At 40.2% G+C, this 18,341-nt stretch overlaps 1 protein-coding gene across 1 annotated transcript; it reads left to right on the plus strand.

Annotated features, from left to right (window-relative positions):
* The first annotated feature begins 8,681 nt into the window (after positions 1-8,681).
* Positions 8,682-18,029, plus strand: LOC120908987 (keratin-associated protein 5-5-like). Its single transcript, XM_040320559.1, has 3 exons — positions 8,682-8,868; positions 11,883-11,942; positions 17,811-18,029. The coding sequence occupies exons 1-3, from the start codon at positions 8,763-8,765 to the stop codon at positions 17,870-17,872; spliced, it is 228 nt and encodes a 75-aa protein (XP_040176493.1). The 5' UTR covers positions 8,682-8,762; the 3' UTR covers positions 17,873-18,029.
* Positions 18,030-18,341: the final 312 nt, after the last annotated feature.

Below are 18,341 nucleotides of genomic sequence, written 5' to 3' on the forward strand. Positions count from 1 at the left end.
CCTGTCTAAAATGGCACATTTACTACCCATGGTTGGAACCCCTTCTGCTGCCGAAACGGCGAAAATTTTCTTCAAAGAAATCGTTAGGCTTCACGGGGTCCCCAAAACCATTGTCTCAGACAGAGGGGTCCAATTTACCTCTAAATTTTGGAGAGAGCTTTTCAGATCCCTGGAAGTCAAAACATGTTTGTCATCAGCCTACCACCCGCAAAGCAACGGGCAAACGGAAAGGACGAACCAAACTCTTGAACAATACCTCAGATGTTTTTGTTCTGCCTCCCAAGATGATTGGTCATCTCTATTGCCCACCGCGGAGTTTGCCTACAATAATTCTGTTCACACTACCACCAACCAAACACCCTTTTGGGCTAATTGCGGTTTTCACCCGGCCTTCCTGCCAGACCCTCTCCCGGAGATACCTGTCCCAGCTGCCCAGGAACGTATAACCACCTTACAGTCTAACTTTCGGAAACTCAGGGATGTAATGCAGCAAGCCCAAGAGGATTATAAGAAATTCTATGATAAGGGAAGGAAGGACTGTCCCTCTTTTGAAATTGGGGAAGAGGTCTGGCTCTCCGCGGCTAATTTGAAGTTGCCAGTTCCTGCCCGGAAGCTAGGTCCGAGATTCATTGGCCCGTTTAGAATCAAACGCAAGATCAACGAAGTAGCTTTTGAACTTTCATTACCCAACTCCTATAGAATCCACCCGGTTTTTCATGCCTCCCTCCTAAAACCTACCATCCCCGACCCTTTTCAGGGAAGGGCAGCTCTTCCTGCACCACCAGTGGAGATTGATGGAGAAGAGGAGTTTGAGGTCGAGGCCATTTTGAGCTGTAGAAAAAAGGGGAGACAACTCCAATACCTGATCAAATGGAGGGGCTACCCTCCAGAAGACAACTCATGGGAACCTTCAAGAAATGTGCATGCCCCTCGGCTAATTCGTGTTTTTCACCAGGAGCATCCGGAGTTAATGGCCAGTTTAGGCGTCCGGAGTCCGCCCCTTGGGGGGGGGCACTGTCAGGGCCAAAGCGCTGTACTTCCTCCTTTAACACACCAGCGTAGTAGATTGGCTTCCCGGCGGCTAACTGGGCACTTTAGGCGTGTGCGCATACGCATGTGACCTCTCGGGCCAATCACCAGCGTGACCGCCCTATTTAAACCAGCTCCTGTCAGTAGACAGGTTGCTGGTTTATCGTCAGCTACTTCCTGAACCTGTGTCTCTGGAAACCATTTCCTTTTGGAATTCCGTTCGACTCACCTCTCACCTGGAACCTGACCTTGGATTGCTTCACCACTCTATTGAACTCTTCTTACCCCGACCTCGGCTTGTGACCTGGACTCTGTTGTTGTTTCTCCTGCCCTTGAACCTCTTGGCTTGTGACCCAGATCTGCTGTCTTCTCTGCTCCCCGAACCTTGGCTTGCACCCCGGACTTTCCAGTTTGTTTCTTGGACTCTTTCAGTAGCGGTTATCCGGCTTCAGTATCGTTTGTTCCTGTTTCCGTCTGCAGTCACCCAGAAGCACCTGTCATCTACAACCGTCACCGGTCAACGCTTCTCCACTGGCACCGGTACCGCCTCGTGCTTCCGCCACCTGTTCCAAAACTCAGTGGGCGGGCGCGCTTGGTCGTAAAGGTGAACCACCCTCGGCAGTTCGGTCTCGGTGAGTACTTGATTCCTGATAGGCAGCCACTGTACTTGCTGGAGAAGAACCAGTAAAACCCAGTAGACTCTACTGGGGTAGCTACACATAAAATCCACACTTTTAAATTCAGTAATGCCAGCAGCAGATACGGAGAAGGCACAAAGCATGACTAGGTTTTTCAATCCCTCTGGCCACCCATCAATTATTCCAAGCATTTTTCAAATCTTAGCATCTCTCATACTCCTAGCATCTACATACATTGTTTTCCTCTTCTTTAGAGCATACCTCACAAATTTGAGGTGGGAATGAGGGAAAACCATTGGCAAAAGTTTGTAAGCATAGGATGCACCCCCTGTCATGCCCTTTTAAAGAAGAATTATAAAAAAAGAAAAAAAAAGTGTTTTTTTTACCACTACTATTCCTTTATACTGGCTTTTGAAATTTACAAATACAGCAATTTAGAAATAGGATGAAAGGTTTAGCACTTTTTGAAAGATAAAAAGGACATTTTATATACAACTATATAGAACAGACCAAAATGGGAGATAAATGAGGAGAAAAGAGGGACATTTTTCAAAATCAGCGACAGTCTCTTGAAATCAGGAACAGTTGGGAACTATGGTAGAGGCCTGTGGAAAAAAAGGTTAGAGCCATTTCAAGACAGCACTGAAGCAGCCAACAGAAGCTGGTAACTGTAGTGAAGTCATACGTAGTGTAGTGATATCACCAATGTACACCATTGGACACCAATGTAGTGATATCATATCCAACACAGAACCATAAGATCCAAAGTGTAGTGATATAATATATAGTGTCCAGTAGATAATTGATATGTAGGTATTAGTATGATGATTGTAATTTATGTTCCGCAGCAATACCTCAGGTTCTCCAGAGAGTGCATTTATTTGACTTCCAATACAGAACAAAGTCCAAATTCCACAGATGATACAAATCCAACAGAGCAATTCAAAGTCCCATTTTTTTCATAGACCTGTGCCTTCATATTCAGAGAATATACAGAGAATATTCTGAGTGACAAGACTGACCTCCAGAATTATATTGCCTATCCACTGAATGGCTGAGCAATTTGATTGGCCGTCTTTGATCTACATCCTGTCTTTCAGAGTGACAGATAGTGACCCCAACCAAATGTTTCCCATTAATAAATACACCCTCAAGCCTAATTACCATCAATAAATACTTCCTTATGTATGTAAACAATGTACCCTTTGAGGTTAACGGGCCAGCTCACACACCTAGGTAGTCTTGCATAAGATTAACACATCAAAGGGTCTTCAGCTGCCCCTTTGATATGTTAGAATTCAGATGGCTTTGACAGTTCAACTGAATTCCTGGTCAATATGATAATGTAATACAATATCCTACATAAATTGGCCAACATATTACAACATATACCCCCACTTGAGTTGGTTCTAACTACTCATAAATCAAGCAACAAACATCATTATGGTTTGAGGTACTGGATGCTTTACAATGGCTCATATGAAATATGAAGTTGAGACTGGTTACATCTCTCTTCACCAGCCTCTAAAATATCCCCATGAAACAGTTATTAGATAATATAACTTTAGACCATGACTGTAAAAGGGTTCGGTAAACATCCATGGCCTGTATAGCTGTTAGGCCTCATTTCAAAGCTTGCTCTTTTTTTGAGTAAATCACATCACGATCTTGAATATTGTGCAAAAACGAGCTGAAGTCACAGTCTCCAGGCTCAAAGTTTTCATTTTTAAAGATGCTTTTACACAACCATCAGCAAATCCTGAAATTTTTCTTCCATCTTTATAGTAAGAATATCCATAAATGTACCAGCAGTCCCTTCCAAGGTAAATTGTTTTCCTCTTCTTTAGAGCATACCTCACAAATTTGAGGTGGGAATGAGGGAAAACCATTGGCAAAAGTTTGTAAGCATAGGATGCACCCCCTGTCATGCCCTTTTAAAGAAGAATTATAAAAAAAGAAAAAAAAAGTGTTTTTTTTACCACTACTATTCCTTTATACTGGCTTTTGAAATTTACAAATACAGCAATTTAGAAATATGATGAAAGGTTTAGCACTTTTTGAAAGATAAAAAGGGCATTTTATATACAACTATATAGAACAGACCAAAATGGGAGATAAATGAGGAGAAAAGAGAGACATTTTTCAAAATCAGCGACAGTCTCTTGAAATCAGGAACAGTTGGGAACTACGGTAGAGGCCTGTGGAAAAAAAACAGCAATTATCCTGCTATTCACCAGCAATTTCTCCTGCTAACCAGCAATTTCTCCTGCTATTCACATGCAAAACGAGTATCTCCAGCAATATACCTGAAAGACAAAAAACTCTTCAACAAAAACTCATTAAAAGGGCCTTAAACAAAGTACTATTTACAGTTTACAGTTTAAAGCTAAATCACCCCCACTGCTAGAGAAGTGTCATTTGCATTCAAAAACAGACCTGGAGAATGTACATTTGCATTTATGACACCCTGTACAACTGTTCCAACAATGTGTCATGTTCTATTCTGATCTTATCATACTCAATCTTCAGGTGGTCATATTTCTGTTTTAACTGAGAAAATGGTATCAAGGTCCTTTTCTTATTATGATTTTGGTCAGCTCTGTTTTTCATATTAATATCACCTATGTTTGACCCAGAGTTCCCTCTCTTGTTGTGATCATTAGATATTATCTTCTGATCTTTCTGTTCAGTGTTTGTCCTAAACAATGTGGCTACATCAATTCTGACAGCTTGCTCATTTGATTTTCTCCATAAATGATCTGCTCTCAATAATACGTCTTTTAAATCATGAGGATTCGGGGGAACTAATAAAATATTTTGTTTGATATCTTTATGCAAAGCATCTAGAAACATACTGATATGTATCGAGCCTCCCCGCTCAAATGCCAGATTATTACCAACCAATAATTCCATAATAGTAGATATCATGTGTGACAATTCATAGGGAGATCCACTTTGCATTTGTCGTATCTTCCCATGAATAGTAAAATCAGAACGTACTCCATACAAAACACATAATAATTCCAGTAATATGTCCCTTGTTATCAGAGGCTGAATACAGATCTTTTTAATTCTTAGCCAAAGACCATTTTCTATAGAATGTTGCAAAACTCTTTCTAAGTCTGATGGGTTGAGACTGTACATAACTCTGACCTGCTGCACGTCACAAAACCATTTTAAAAATCTGCTAAAATCATGGCAGGGAACCATTCCTATTTCTTTAAGAATTGCATCTAGTTCTTTTGGTTTTAAAGGCTTCATTACAAGCTGAACTTCACCTGTATTATTATTATTGTTATTGTAAACTGTGGTGGTCACAGTGGGTGCAACTGGCAATGAATTATCAGATTTAATATGAGGTTCTGTTTCATTTGATAAAAAGTTTGTGTTTGTATTTTGCTGCAGATTGCTGAATCCAAGATTTGATGCACATCTGCATTCCTGAAATCTGTTCTCCAATTCCATAATTCTTAATTTGAATCTCTCATTTTCATCTGATAATTCATCACAACGTTTAGATTTCTCAAGCAAAGCTCCACCAATAGTAACTGCATGCAATTTTAAATTTACTGTCTCAGTTTCTGATTGGTTTTGTAACCTCTGACAAACCTTATGGAAATTATCAACTGCATTCTGTAACTGCGCAATTTCCTCAACTTTATCATTCAAAGAACTTTCCATTGTTAAACAGCAATATAACAAGCCCTGCACAATACAACCTTTTCTTTTACTTTCTGAAATTTTGCTTTCAAAAACACTTTTCTCTAAAAATTCCTTCATCATGCTTACATTTTTCTGGAATTTCATAAGGACCGCCATGACGCTTAATACATTTTAATACCCATCTGTTAACTTTATCAGAACTGACACTAGCTTCACACTGAGTAAGCATTTTGACTATATTATTAATAATTTAAAAAAAAGGAAATATTTTACTCACCGCATTTGAGGCTCCACCTTGTTCCGGTCTTCTGGTACACAACAGTCTTTTCTTTCTTCAGTTTCCAGTCTCCAGAGAATAATTCTGGGGTTTCAAACTTGTTTAATCTTGTATATCAGACTCTCTTATGTCACAACCAGACATTAGAGTCACAGCACAGCTCTTGGGTCTCCATCAGACTTCTGTCCACCTCACAGGATTGTTTTCATCACTTCTGTTACTATGTCCTGAAAATGCTCTCCTGGTCTCTTGAACGGCACCAATGTAGTAAAGTCAAATCCACAGAGTATATAATTCAGGGTCCCATCTCTTCCTAGACCTGTGCCTTCATATTCAGAGAATATACAGAGAATATTGAGTGACAAGACTGACCTCAAGAATTATATTGCCTATCCACTGAATGGCTGAGCAATTTGATTGTCCGTCTTTGATCTACCTCCTGTCTTTCAGAGTGACAGATAATGACCCCAACCAAATGTTTCCCATGAATGAATACCCCCTCAAGTCAATAAATACTTCCTTATGTATGTAAACAATGTACCCTTTGGGGTTAACGGGCCAGCTCACACACCTAGGTAGTCTTGCATAAGATTAACACATCAAAGGGTCTTCAACTGTCCCTTTGATATGTTAGAATTCAGCTGGCTTCGACAGTTCAACTGAATTCCTGGTCAATATGATAATGTAATACAATATCCTTCATAAATCGGCCAACATATTACAACAGTAACATCACTGACTGATGAAAAAATCCTACAAATTCTATTAGAACTTCATGATTGGCAGGGAGCTTACTACAATCATAACAAAAATTAGCGGGCAGCGTTCTGACACAGCCTAATGGCGATGCTGCATTGCTTCTTTTTTTTTTTTTTTTTTTAAGAAAGGGAAATGTACTGGAATAGAAGGAAGTGAAAGGGTTATAAAACAATCTTACAATCTCAACCCCTCACCATAAATCTGCTGCTGTTTGTTATTTGGAAATCATAAATGATTCACTCATACATGGTCATTAGACCCCAAAGAAGTGCTTAAGTTAGAACTACATAGGCAACACTTTTAATTTTGGATAGAGTAAGGGAGGGTTATAACCCCTGGATGGTTTATTTTTGCCATCTTTGTCCCATTGGGGAGATTTAAGCGGGATACACACTATAAGAAATTCAGACACATATTCGTGCGATTTTTCTCATTGTTTCACAGCAAATCAAAACCGATGAAGGACAAATTGTACAAAAATTCTCATACGACAAAGGCTTTTTTTTTGTTGTTTATTGTTTCTAAACATCCGCAGTCTTTCTTTTCTGATTTTTCTTGTACAAAAATTGTATGAATACTGTACACATTTAAGCAAAAATTGTTCATTCTGTTCCTGTACGAGAAAAATGTTTTTTTTTTTTAGGAAGATGATTTCACAAGGTAGCTACTTACTTTGAATAAACATGAAAAAACTTTACAGTACTGTAAAGAGTACTATACAGGATGTCCACAGACTGAGGTCACTAATTGCCTTGTGACAGCAACCTATAAAAATGTTTTTATGTCATTTTAAAATGTAGTAATAAAGTGATTTTTTTTTATTTTGTCTGAGAATCTGGCTGGTATTTGACACTAATATATAAATTATACATAAAATATTCACTTTAAGGTAGCAACTGTCAAAAATCGTTATATCAGACTATATTTGCCTAGTTTTTACATTTGGGCTGTGATGGAATTTTGGTGCAATTTTCAAAGCGAATCAAATTTGACTTTGATGACACTTTGTTTTTACATATTCTATGCGGCATGGTAAATTGCACCAAAGTAGTACAGGAACCTCTTTCAAAATCGCACCATACTGAGTTGCACTGATGTGAACGGGCACCATTGATACAAATGTGATTTCCTTTGTCATACGATTCTGCTCTACTGAAGTTGCATCAGAAATTGCATTAGTCTGAGCCTTAGTAGCCTGCCTTTCCTAGCGTTTGTTGAATATAAAACACGTGACTCCTTTGAAATGGTGGCGAGATACAAAGGGGCAGATCCACGTACATCGGCGCATATATCCGCCGGGCGTAGCGTATCTAAGATACACTACCCCGCCGTAACTTTTTCTTTTTTTCGAATCCTCGAAGAATTTGCGCCGTAAGTTACGGCGGCGTAGTGTATCTTTGGTGGCGTAAGGGCGCGGAATTCAAATGGATGTGATGGGGGCGTGTTTTATGTAAATATGTTGTGACCAACGTAAACAACGTTTTTTTTGAACGGTGCATTAAACCGAAACAAGCCAATGCTTACGACGGTGACATCATTCTACGCAAATCCCTATTTGCAAACGACTTACGCAAAAAACATAAAAAATTCAAAATCCGACGCGGGAACGACGGCCATACTTAACATTAAGTACGCCTCATAATAGCAGGGGTAACTATACGCCGGAAAAAGCCGAACGTAAACGGCGTAAAAAAAATGCGCCGGCCGGATGTACGTTCGTGGATCGCCGTAACTAGCTAATTTGCATACTCAACGTGGAATTCAACGGAAATGCCACCTAGCGGCCGGCGTAAAGATGCATCTATGATCCGACGGCGTACTAAGACGTACGCCTGTTTGATCGATTCGAGATGCAGTCGTATCTTGTTTTGTAGATACAAAACAAAGATACGACGCAGGAAATTTAAAATTACGCGGCGTATCAATAGATACGCCGGCGTAATTCTTTTGTGTATCTGCCCCACAGTGTTTTGCTAATTGTTTACATTACAAATGTAACCAGTATTACAACCTATTTACTTTTTACTAGAAGCAATTACATTTTAATCAGACATAAAATACTGTCAGCATTACCCCTGTGCATGTGACATTATCAAAATATACACGTTATTTATCAGGATACCTATGTCACATAATCTATAAAACTTTCCACCCTTATTACAGCTTAGTACAAAAATACAACAAATGCTAATAATAAAGTGTATATTTTATTGCAGGAAGGTATATATTTATTTTTCTTGTAAAACTAACAATGATCATTTGGAATAAGAATTTGCCCCAATTCTAACTCCGCTATATAAAAAGACCAAACCCATGGAAACTCAACAGCTTCAAAAAGCAATCTAGGATTCTTTTTTTGGTCCTGAGGAATAGACGCAGCCAAACTTGCATCAGCAATGTCTGGAGTTAAAGGTGGATCCTGCAGCCAGAAGATCCAGTGTCAGGATCCCTGCAAAGACCCTTGCCAAAAGCCACCTGTTTGTTGCAATCCTTGCCAAGACCGTAAGTGACTGGCTAAATTATTTATTTATAGATGTGAATGTACAATGTATATGTAAAGCACTGTGTAAATTGGTGGCGCTATATAAGTACCTTAAATAATAATAATAATAATAATAATAATAATAATAATTAGAGTCTAGAGCAGTGTTTTTCAACCTTTTTCAGTCAATTACCCTTTTTAAAAATGATGGACTGTCTTGAGGCATCCTATTCTAAAATGTAAAAACGATTCTAATAGTTTTGCATAATGCAGCAACATTCACACATGTAGGACACCCAACATTAGAGGTGATTTATTCTTCCAAAGCAAATATACTTTTGCAAACTGGTACTGACTAGTATTTCAATGTTTCTCTTCTTCCTGATTTTTTCCCCATCACTTAGCTAATGTGACCCCATCGCTGATGAAGAGGGGCAGGGGACTGACAAACAAGGATGCTATGCAGGCGAATGACATCTTCCTTATTGAATGATGATGCCTTTGGTTGTTAGGATAATGGCAGATAGAATGTTGTAATGGAGCACAATGAAAACTTGTGGCTTTGTGTACCTAAAAGGCAGGCTTCACAAGCTGGCTTGGATATATTTCAGCATTAGCCAACCAATAACCCTTATAGTATTTAATATTAGTTATATTTCCCATCTGTATTTCTCACCTAACTAGGTACAGAACTAACATTTCAGTTTGCTGTGATAATACATAAATGGCAACATTAAATTATAATTTTGACTGTGTTAGATGTCAATTTCTAGCTTAGTCAGGTAATAGATTTTTACATTAATCTCCACTTGTTTCAAAGTCAGCTTTAGCTGTTGCCATACAGTCCTGATCAAAAGTTTAAAACCACTTGAAAAATGGCAAAAAATCATATTTTACATTGTTGGATCTTAACAAGGTTCCAAGTAGAGCTTCAACATGCAACAAGAAGAAATGAGAGTGAGACAAAACGTTTTTTGAGCATTCAATTTAATGAAAACAACAAAAAAAACTGAAACAGGCTGTTTTTCAGCTGATCAAAAGTTTAGGACCACACCTCCAAAAAAAAAACTAAACCCCCCCCCCCCCAAAACTGAAATCCAACTTCCAAACATGAACTCGGTAGAGTAGCTCCGCCGTTATTGTTGATCACTTTAAAAATTTGTTTCGGCATGCTTGATGCAAGCGTTTCCATGAGGTGAGTGGGAACATTTCTCCAAGTGGTGAAGACAGCCACACGAAAGGCCATCTACTGTCTGGAACTGTTGTCCATTTTTGTAAACTTTCCTTGCCACCAATCCTCAAAGGTTCTCAATTGGATTTAGATCAGGGGAACACGCAGGATGTGTCAAAAGTGTGATGTTATTCTCCTGGAAGAAGTCCTCAGTCCTGCGGGCATTGTGTACTGTAGCATTGTCCTGTTGAAAAACCCAGTCATTACCACACAGACAAGGGCCCTCAGTCATGAGGAATGCTCTTTGCAACATCTGGACATAGCCAGCGGCCGTTTGATGCCCCTGCACTTCCTGAAGCTCCATTGTTCCACTGAAGGAAAAAGCACCCCAGACCATAATGGCGCCCCCTCCACTGTGGCGCGTAGAAAACATCTCAGGTGGGATCTGTGTGTCATGCCAGTAACGTTGGAAACCATCAGGACCATCAAGGTTAAATTTTTTCTCATCAGAGAATAAAACTTTCTTACACCTTTGATGTTTGGTGCTCTCTTGCAAAGTCCAAACGAGCAGTTCTGTGGTGTTCAAGGAGATGAGGTTTTAGAAGATGTTTTTTGTTTTTGAAGCCCTTCAGTCTCAGATGCCATCTGATGGTTATGGGGCTGCAGTCAGCACCAGTAAGGGCCTTAATTTGGGTCGAGGATCGTCCAGTGTCTTGATGAGAGACCCTGCTTATGCAGTTTAGCAACCCGACCACGTTCAAAAAGGGAGAGTTTTTTTGCCTTTGCCATCACAACGTGTGACTACCTGACAGAAAATGACAATGAATCCACATCTTTGCACAGATTTGGCCTTTTAAAGGCAGCATGTGGTCCTAAACTTTTGATCAGCTGAAAAACAGCCTGTTTCAGTTTATTCGTTGTTTTCATTAAAATGAATGCTCAAAAAATGTTTTGTCTCACTCTCATTTCTTCGTTTTTCAAGTGGTCTTAAACTTTTGATCAGGACTGTATTAGGACTGAATGATTTAAAATAAAGTAAGATTTTGAAAAAGTTTATTCAATGGAAGAAGAAAACAAGGGGCCAGATTCACGTAGATCAGCGGATCTTTAGATCCGCTCGATCTACCTGATTTAAGATCCGCTCCCGCAAGTTTGCGAGGCAAGTGGGTTATTCACAAACCACTTACCTCCAAACTTGCGGCGGCGGATCGTAAAACCCCCGACGGAATTCAAATTCCGCGGCTAGGGGGAGTGTACTATTTAAATCAGGCGCGTTCCCGCGCCAATTTAAATGCACATGCGCCGTCCGCGAAATTTCCCGGCGTGCATTGCTTCCACTGACGTCGCTAGGACGTCAGTGGTTTCGACGCTTACGTAAACGACGTCCATCCGTATTCGAGAACGACTTACGCAAACGACGTTAAAAAATTCAAATTTGACACAGGAACGCCGGCTATACTTAACATTGGCTGCGCGTCATAGAAGCAGGGGTAAGTATACGCCGGGAAAGCCGCTACGGAAACGACGTAAGAACACTGCGTCGGGTCCGCGTACGTTCGTGAATTTGCGTATCTCGCTGATTTACATATTATTCAACGTAAATCAGCGGGAACGCCCCCAGCGCCATTTTCAAATTGAAAATAAGATCCGACAGTGTAACACTGTCGGATCTTAGCCATGTCAATGCGTAACTGATTCTATGAATCAGATGCATAGATAGGACCAGTGTAAATCAGAGATACGATGGTGTATCAGGAGATACACCATCGTATCTCTTTGTGAATCTGGCCCAAGAACTCCACTTTTTACTCTAATTTCCTTTTTTTCAACCTGACTTAATGATCTAATCTGTTGTTTCTTTAGCATGTAAACCTAGTCAACAACATCATCACCATGGCCAACATCACCACCATGTCCAAAAAGGTAAAGCGCATGATCAAATCCTAACAAAAGTCCTGTTTCATCTGTTACAACTACTAGAGTTTCTTTAGTGTATCAAGGTAAATTTGTTTAATGTTATGTTACTTTTTTAACAGCTTAACCACTTCTCTGAGGCCCCGTACACACGGTTGGTTTGGTCTGATGAGAATGAACCGAAGTTAATTTTCATCGGACCAAACCGACCGTGTGTATAGGCTATCGGTCTGGTTTCCTTCGGTCCAAAATCTCTAAACATGCTTCAAAACCGAACCGATGGACCGCTGCCCCATCGGACCAAACCGATGGTTAGTACAGAAAAGCATCGGTTCAAAACCCGCGCATGCTCAGAATCAAGTCGACGCATGCTTGGAAGCATTGAACTTCGTTTTATTCAGCACGTCGTGTGTTTGACGTCACTGCGTTCTGACCCGATCGGATTTTGGACTGATGGTGTGTACACATATCAGGCCGTACAGCCACTTCAGAGGTGAACCGATGAAAACGGTCCGACAGGCCAGTCTCATCGGTTTGGTCCGACCGTGTGTACGGGGCCTAAGGCTGTAGTATATACAAAATAAAGGAAAATGGATGTCTGTTCTGCCCTTTATTAACTTCACTGCAGAAATAAGGCATGAAAAGCCAAAATGCCTATGTAATGTCTCTGATCACACCATTATTAGACTGATCTGAGCTCAGACAAAAGGCACAGAGATCTGAGTAGCTTTGTCTTGTGATCACTGTGATGGCCAATCACAGTGATCACAATTGTAAACAAAGATTGTGTTTACATATGGGAGCCTGCACCTTCCTCCACTTCCATCGATCCTCCTAAGGCCCCTTTCACACAAGGCGGTCTCCGTCTCAGCGGAGTCCGCCAGCTCCCGCCAGCTCAGCGGGAGATCTCTCTGCAGATCTCCGCTGAGCCGGCAGATAACAAGTCCCTCTCTGCTCACTGAGCGGGTAGAGGGGCTTGTGCAGCGCTGCTGTCTCCTATGGAGAGATCTGATGAAAACAGACAGCATGTCCATTTTCATCAGATCTTCCCTGATACGATCCGCCATGGATGGATGGCGACATATCGCCATCCGTCTGATTTTAGCAGATCAGGTCGGATGTCCGCTGACATCTGATGCTCCATAGAGAAGTATGGAGCGGCCATTCAGATCCGCCGACAAATATGGCTGACGCACCTGAACAGCCTTAATCTCTTCTTTACTTTTTTCTAAATGATCCTGTGAGCAACTAACCACCAAAGAAATTGGGTACACGGGGCATATGGACTAAGAGGTATATACTGACCTACAAAGTTAGGGGGGAAAACCACCACTGACCACCAATGTTATGGGGGAAAACACCAACCAACAAATATGGGACACTTACTATTAATCACCAACATTTTAGGCAAAACCCATTGACCACCAACATTAAAAGGGTCACTTATCACTGAGCACCAACATAAGGGGCACTAACTTTTGAAACCTGCCAGCTGCTCTGTGCAATACATATTCCGGGTAAAAAAAAAAAAAAGGACAGAGGGGATGGGGATTATTCTGGTGCCAAACAACTCAAACAGAGATGATTAAAAGTTAGCAAAGTTTTATTACATCTTTATTATAAACATACAATACATACAAAGATTTGTATTAAAATCTAAATAAGAAAGGGAGAGCACATAATATTTACAAAATGTTTTTTTTTTAAGTTAACAAAGTTTTATTACATCTATATTATAAACATACAATACATACAAAGATGTGTATTAAAATCAAAATAAGAAAGGGAGAGCACATAATATTTACTACTGGCCAGAATAGTCTTGGCCCATTAAGATTGCGGGTCAGGTCTTCCCTACATGTTTCGCCAAAACATTGGCTTCTTCAGGGAAATGGAACGTGAACAATACAGTAAATATAGCGTTAAAAAAGAGTAAAGAAATACAACATATTAAGCACGAATAACAATAACAGTACAAAATGACATAGTATAGATAAGGTGTGAAGTGTTGGAGAAGCGATATTGCACAAGGGGTCTCCCCCCCCCAAAAAATAAATAGACACCCCATAGCCCCAAATGACAATTCTTCCCTACCTACCATGATGTCCCCAATCGGCCAGGTCAGTGCAAAGACTACTCCGAGACAGCAACCCAATACAACCGCAGTGTGGCTGCAGGGGGCAGAGAGGGGACCAGATTCATACTAAAGTGAAAGATCTGGTCTCTACACACTGACTGCCGCACTGTATACACTAAAGTCTTAAGCCAGCCATAGATGGGTCGAATATTGGCTGGTTCAGAGATTCAATCTGTTTATGGGCAGGCTGGTTGTACCCAAGTGAATCTATAGGTCGACTTGGGTACAATCAGCCAGTTATATTTTTTTCATGTGATTACTGCAGGTGGCTATAGCACAATGGCACTTCAGGAGGGAATCCCCCATCAACTGTCTAACTATGTTGACAGGGAATCAGGCATTTTGCTTTCCTGCAACTCACGGAAGGAGAAAAATTGAGTCATCTATGGCTTGCCTTAGATACAATTTATATCTTTGTGCTGTTGAAAAGTACACATTAGCAGAAAGTGCAACCTTAAAATATCACCTTAAAAAATGTGCTGCCCACCAAAACACATAATAATACACTACCAATGGTTACCTGCATTACAAATCACACTTTTTTTGGTGTGATTTTGTACTGTAGGCAGCCTATTCAAATGAATGAGCTCCCTTAACACAATGCACACTCATGCACTGAAAATTTTATTAGATTATTAAAGCACAACATATTCTAAAGCTAAACAATTTTGGGGCATTTAAAGGCCTCAAAAACCATGAAAAATCGTTATTTATTTTTTGAATTTTGGTCTCTTTTCCGTTATTTCATGAAAATTGGTTGTTAATACCACTTAAGAACCTTTAAAAATTTCACTTAAGAACCTTGCCTGTTTTTCAGACTCGATGTTTACAAGATTAAAACAGTTTTTTTTTGCTAGACATTACTTAGAACCCCCAAACATTATATATATTTTTTCTAACACCCTAGAGAATATCATTGCAATACTTTTTGTCACACCGTATTTGCGCAGCGGTCTTACAAGCTCACATTTTTTTGGAAAAAAAAACACTTTTTTAAATAAAAAAATAAGACAACAGTAAAGTTTTTTTTTTATATTGTGAAAGATAAATGTTATGCCGAGTAAAATGATACCCAACATGTTACGCTTCAAAATTGCGTCCGCTCGTGGAATGGCGTCAAACTTTTACCCTTAAAAATCTCCATAGGAAACGTTTAAATAATTCTATAGGTTGCATCTTTTGAGTTACAGAGGAGGTCTAGAGCTAGAATTATTGCTCTTGCTCTAACGATCGTGGCGATACCTCACTTGTGCGGTTTGAACACCGTTTTCATATGCAGGAGCTACTCAAGTATGCGTTCGCTTCTGCGCGAAACATTATATATATATTTTTTTCTAACACCCTAGAGAATAAAATGGCAGTCATTGCAATAATTTTTGTCACACCGTATTTGCGCAGCGGTCTTACAAGCGCACTTTTTTTGGAAAAAAATCACTTTTTTAAATTAAAAAATAAGACAACAATAAATTTGGCCCATTTTTTTTACATATTGTGAAAGATAATGTTACGCCGAGTAAAATGATACCCAACATGTCATGCTTAAAAATTGCGCCCGCTCGTGGCATGACGTCAAACTTTTACCCTTAAAAATCTCGATAGGCGACGTTTAAAAAATTCTACAGGTTGCATTTTTTGAGTTACAGAGTAGGTCTAGGGCTATAATTATTGCTCCCGCTCTAACGATCGTGGCGATACCTCACTTGTGTGGTTTTACCACCGTTTTCATATGCGGGCGCTACTCGCGTATGCGTTCGCTTCTGTGCGCGAGCTCGTCGGGACGGGGCGCTTTACATTTTTTTTGGGGGTTTTCTTATTTAGTTTTATTTAGTTAATAATATTTTACACTGAAATAAAAAAAAAAATTATCACTTTTATTCCTATTACAAGGAATGTAAACATCCCTTGTAATAGAAAAAAGCATGACAGGTCCTCTTAAATATAAGATCTGGGGTCAAAAAGACCTCAGATCTTATATTTAGACTTAAATGCAAAAAAACAAAAAACAAATTTAAACTGTCATTTTTTTCAAATGACAAAAAAAAAAATGTTGCTTTAAGACGCTGGGCGGGACTGACGTTTTGACGTCACTTCCGCCCAGCAGAGCTATGGGGACGGGTGAAGGAATTTTTTCCTTTCATTTGCAACCCCAGTCAGCTGCCGAACAGTCCCGATCGCCTCCGCTGCTACCGACGGCTCCGGTAAGCGGCGGAGGGCGCCGGAGAGCGTCGGGAGGAGCCCCTCTCCCGCCACCGATAACGGCAATCTCGCGGCAAATCCGCCGCGGAGACCGCCGTTATCGTGTACACCACCGCCCACTGAAAAGATGAATACCTTGGTTGTGGCAGCAGCTGCTGCCGTTACCGATATATCCATCTTTAAAAACAGGACGTCTTTTGGACATGGGGCGGTGGTCAAGAGGTTAAGAAGCATGGGCGGAAGTGACGTTTTGACGTGGCTTCCGCCCTGCTATGCTATGGAGACGGGTGGGGGCCATCTTGCCCTTACTCATATCCCAGCCAAGCAGGAGGAAGGACTCGATCGCCTCCGCCACTGCCGACGGCTATGCTAAGCGGCGGAGGGCGCGGGAGAGAGGCGGGGGGGCCCTCTCCCGCCGCCGATAACGGTGATCTCGCAGCGAATCCGCCGTGGAGACAATCGTTATCATTTACAGGACCGCTCACAAAAAAGATGTATATCTCGGTTGTGGCAGCAGCTGCTGCCATTACCGAGATATCCATCTTTAAAGTGTGCATGAGCGGGTCCTTAATTGGTTAAATACCACCAATAGAAAGCCCTGTCTGTGTTTTAAAAAATGATATAAACATTTAATTGGGTACAGCGTTGCATTACTAAGTAATTGTCAGTAAAACTATTACAGAACTAAAAAATGGCCTTGTAATGGATTACTATATACTGTATAGGCCAATACTCAGGTGATTAAATATTATTTATTTCAGATAAGTAGGTGTCACAAGACTCTCAAAATTGAAGGATACACACTTGCCTATTACTGCCATGACTGCAAGTGACTCTTTTTATCCTCTACTGGTCAAAAACATGGCAGAACTTTTACCCAAGCTGCCAGGTGGCATTACTGTTTCGTCAAACCAAAAATTACTTCAATTAAACTTCTACTGAGGTAGTATGGAGGATGGCATAGCTGACCCTTCTTTCTAATATGTTAGTTGCCTGGCTCTCATGCTAAAAAATAATGTTTAATGCTTTCTGTGTTTGTGTTTAATTGCAATATGCAGATGAGGAATTCTGACCTCACTTTAGAACATATGTCAAGAGAAAGTTACTCAGAAACTACTCAATCCAGACACAGCCATGGAAAAACTGACTGTCCTCACCCTGTATTTATCTAACCTCAAAGATTTCCTTTTAAAAGCAATTAATAAACTATTTATTGGATACTAAAAAATGCATCAGATTAGATGCAAAGGCATATATAAATATACTGTATATATACACAAACACATTTTCAAATACAAAGCAGTCTTGTTTAACACCTAGATGTGAAAAGCAGAGCGATCCATAGCAACCATTCTGAATTTACAATATTTAAGCCAGACAACTTCAATATGGATGCTCATTGATTGTCAGGGGTAGTGCAGTGTTTTATTGAAAAAAGCTGATCAAAATCTGAGAACTTCTGCTACCTGTCTAAATGAGTGCATATAAATGTTCAATTGTTTGATGTATAGTCTTCTAATGTATAGGTTTTCTCCTGTCTGCAGATCCATGCAATCCTTGTTGCCCAAAACCCTGCCGATGCAAAGGAATTTGCTGCTGTAAATAGTGAAGATATCACATCTAATCCTATGCTGCTTGAAGAGCTTTCCCAAGCTTGTTTGCCAAGCTTTATCTATCATAGCGTATGCATATGAATTTCTTCTCAAATCAAAGTTCTATTATATATTAAAATAACAAATAAAATATAAATTTTTGGCACCATGTTCTGTGTCTCTTATTGTACATGCCCCAGAATAGGCTTAATTGGGACCTATGGGATGGTTAATCGGATCCCCCTCTGAATACCCAACCCAAATTTCTCTATATAAAAATGTAGTAAATGTATCTACGCAGGAAAATGGCTATAAAAACCAAGCCCGATCTCTCTGACACCTGCTGGATATGCCAACTTGACCAGGGGACCTTCTTACACATGTGGTGGAACTACCCTCATATCCAAACCATCTGGTCTGAAGTACACCGTTTTATTATTAAAGTGACCGCCTATTCACTCAACGTCTCTCCATAGCAATTAC

The sequence above is a fragment of the Rana temporaria genome, chromosome 8, assembly GCF_905171775.1.
Source record: "Rana temporaria chromosome 8, aRanTem1.1, whole genome shotgun sequence".
In the NCBI taxonomy this organism is placed as follows: Eukaryota; Metazoa; Chordata; class Amphibia; order Anura; family Ranidae; genus Rana; species Rana temporaria.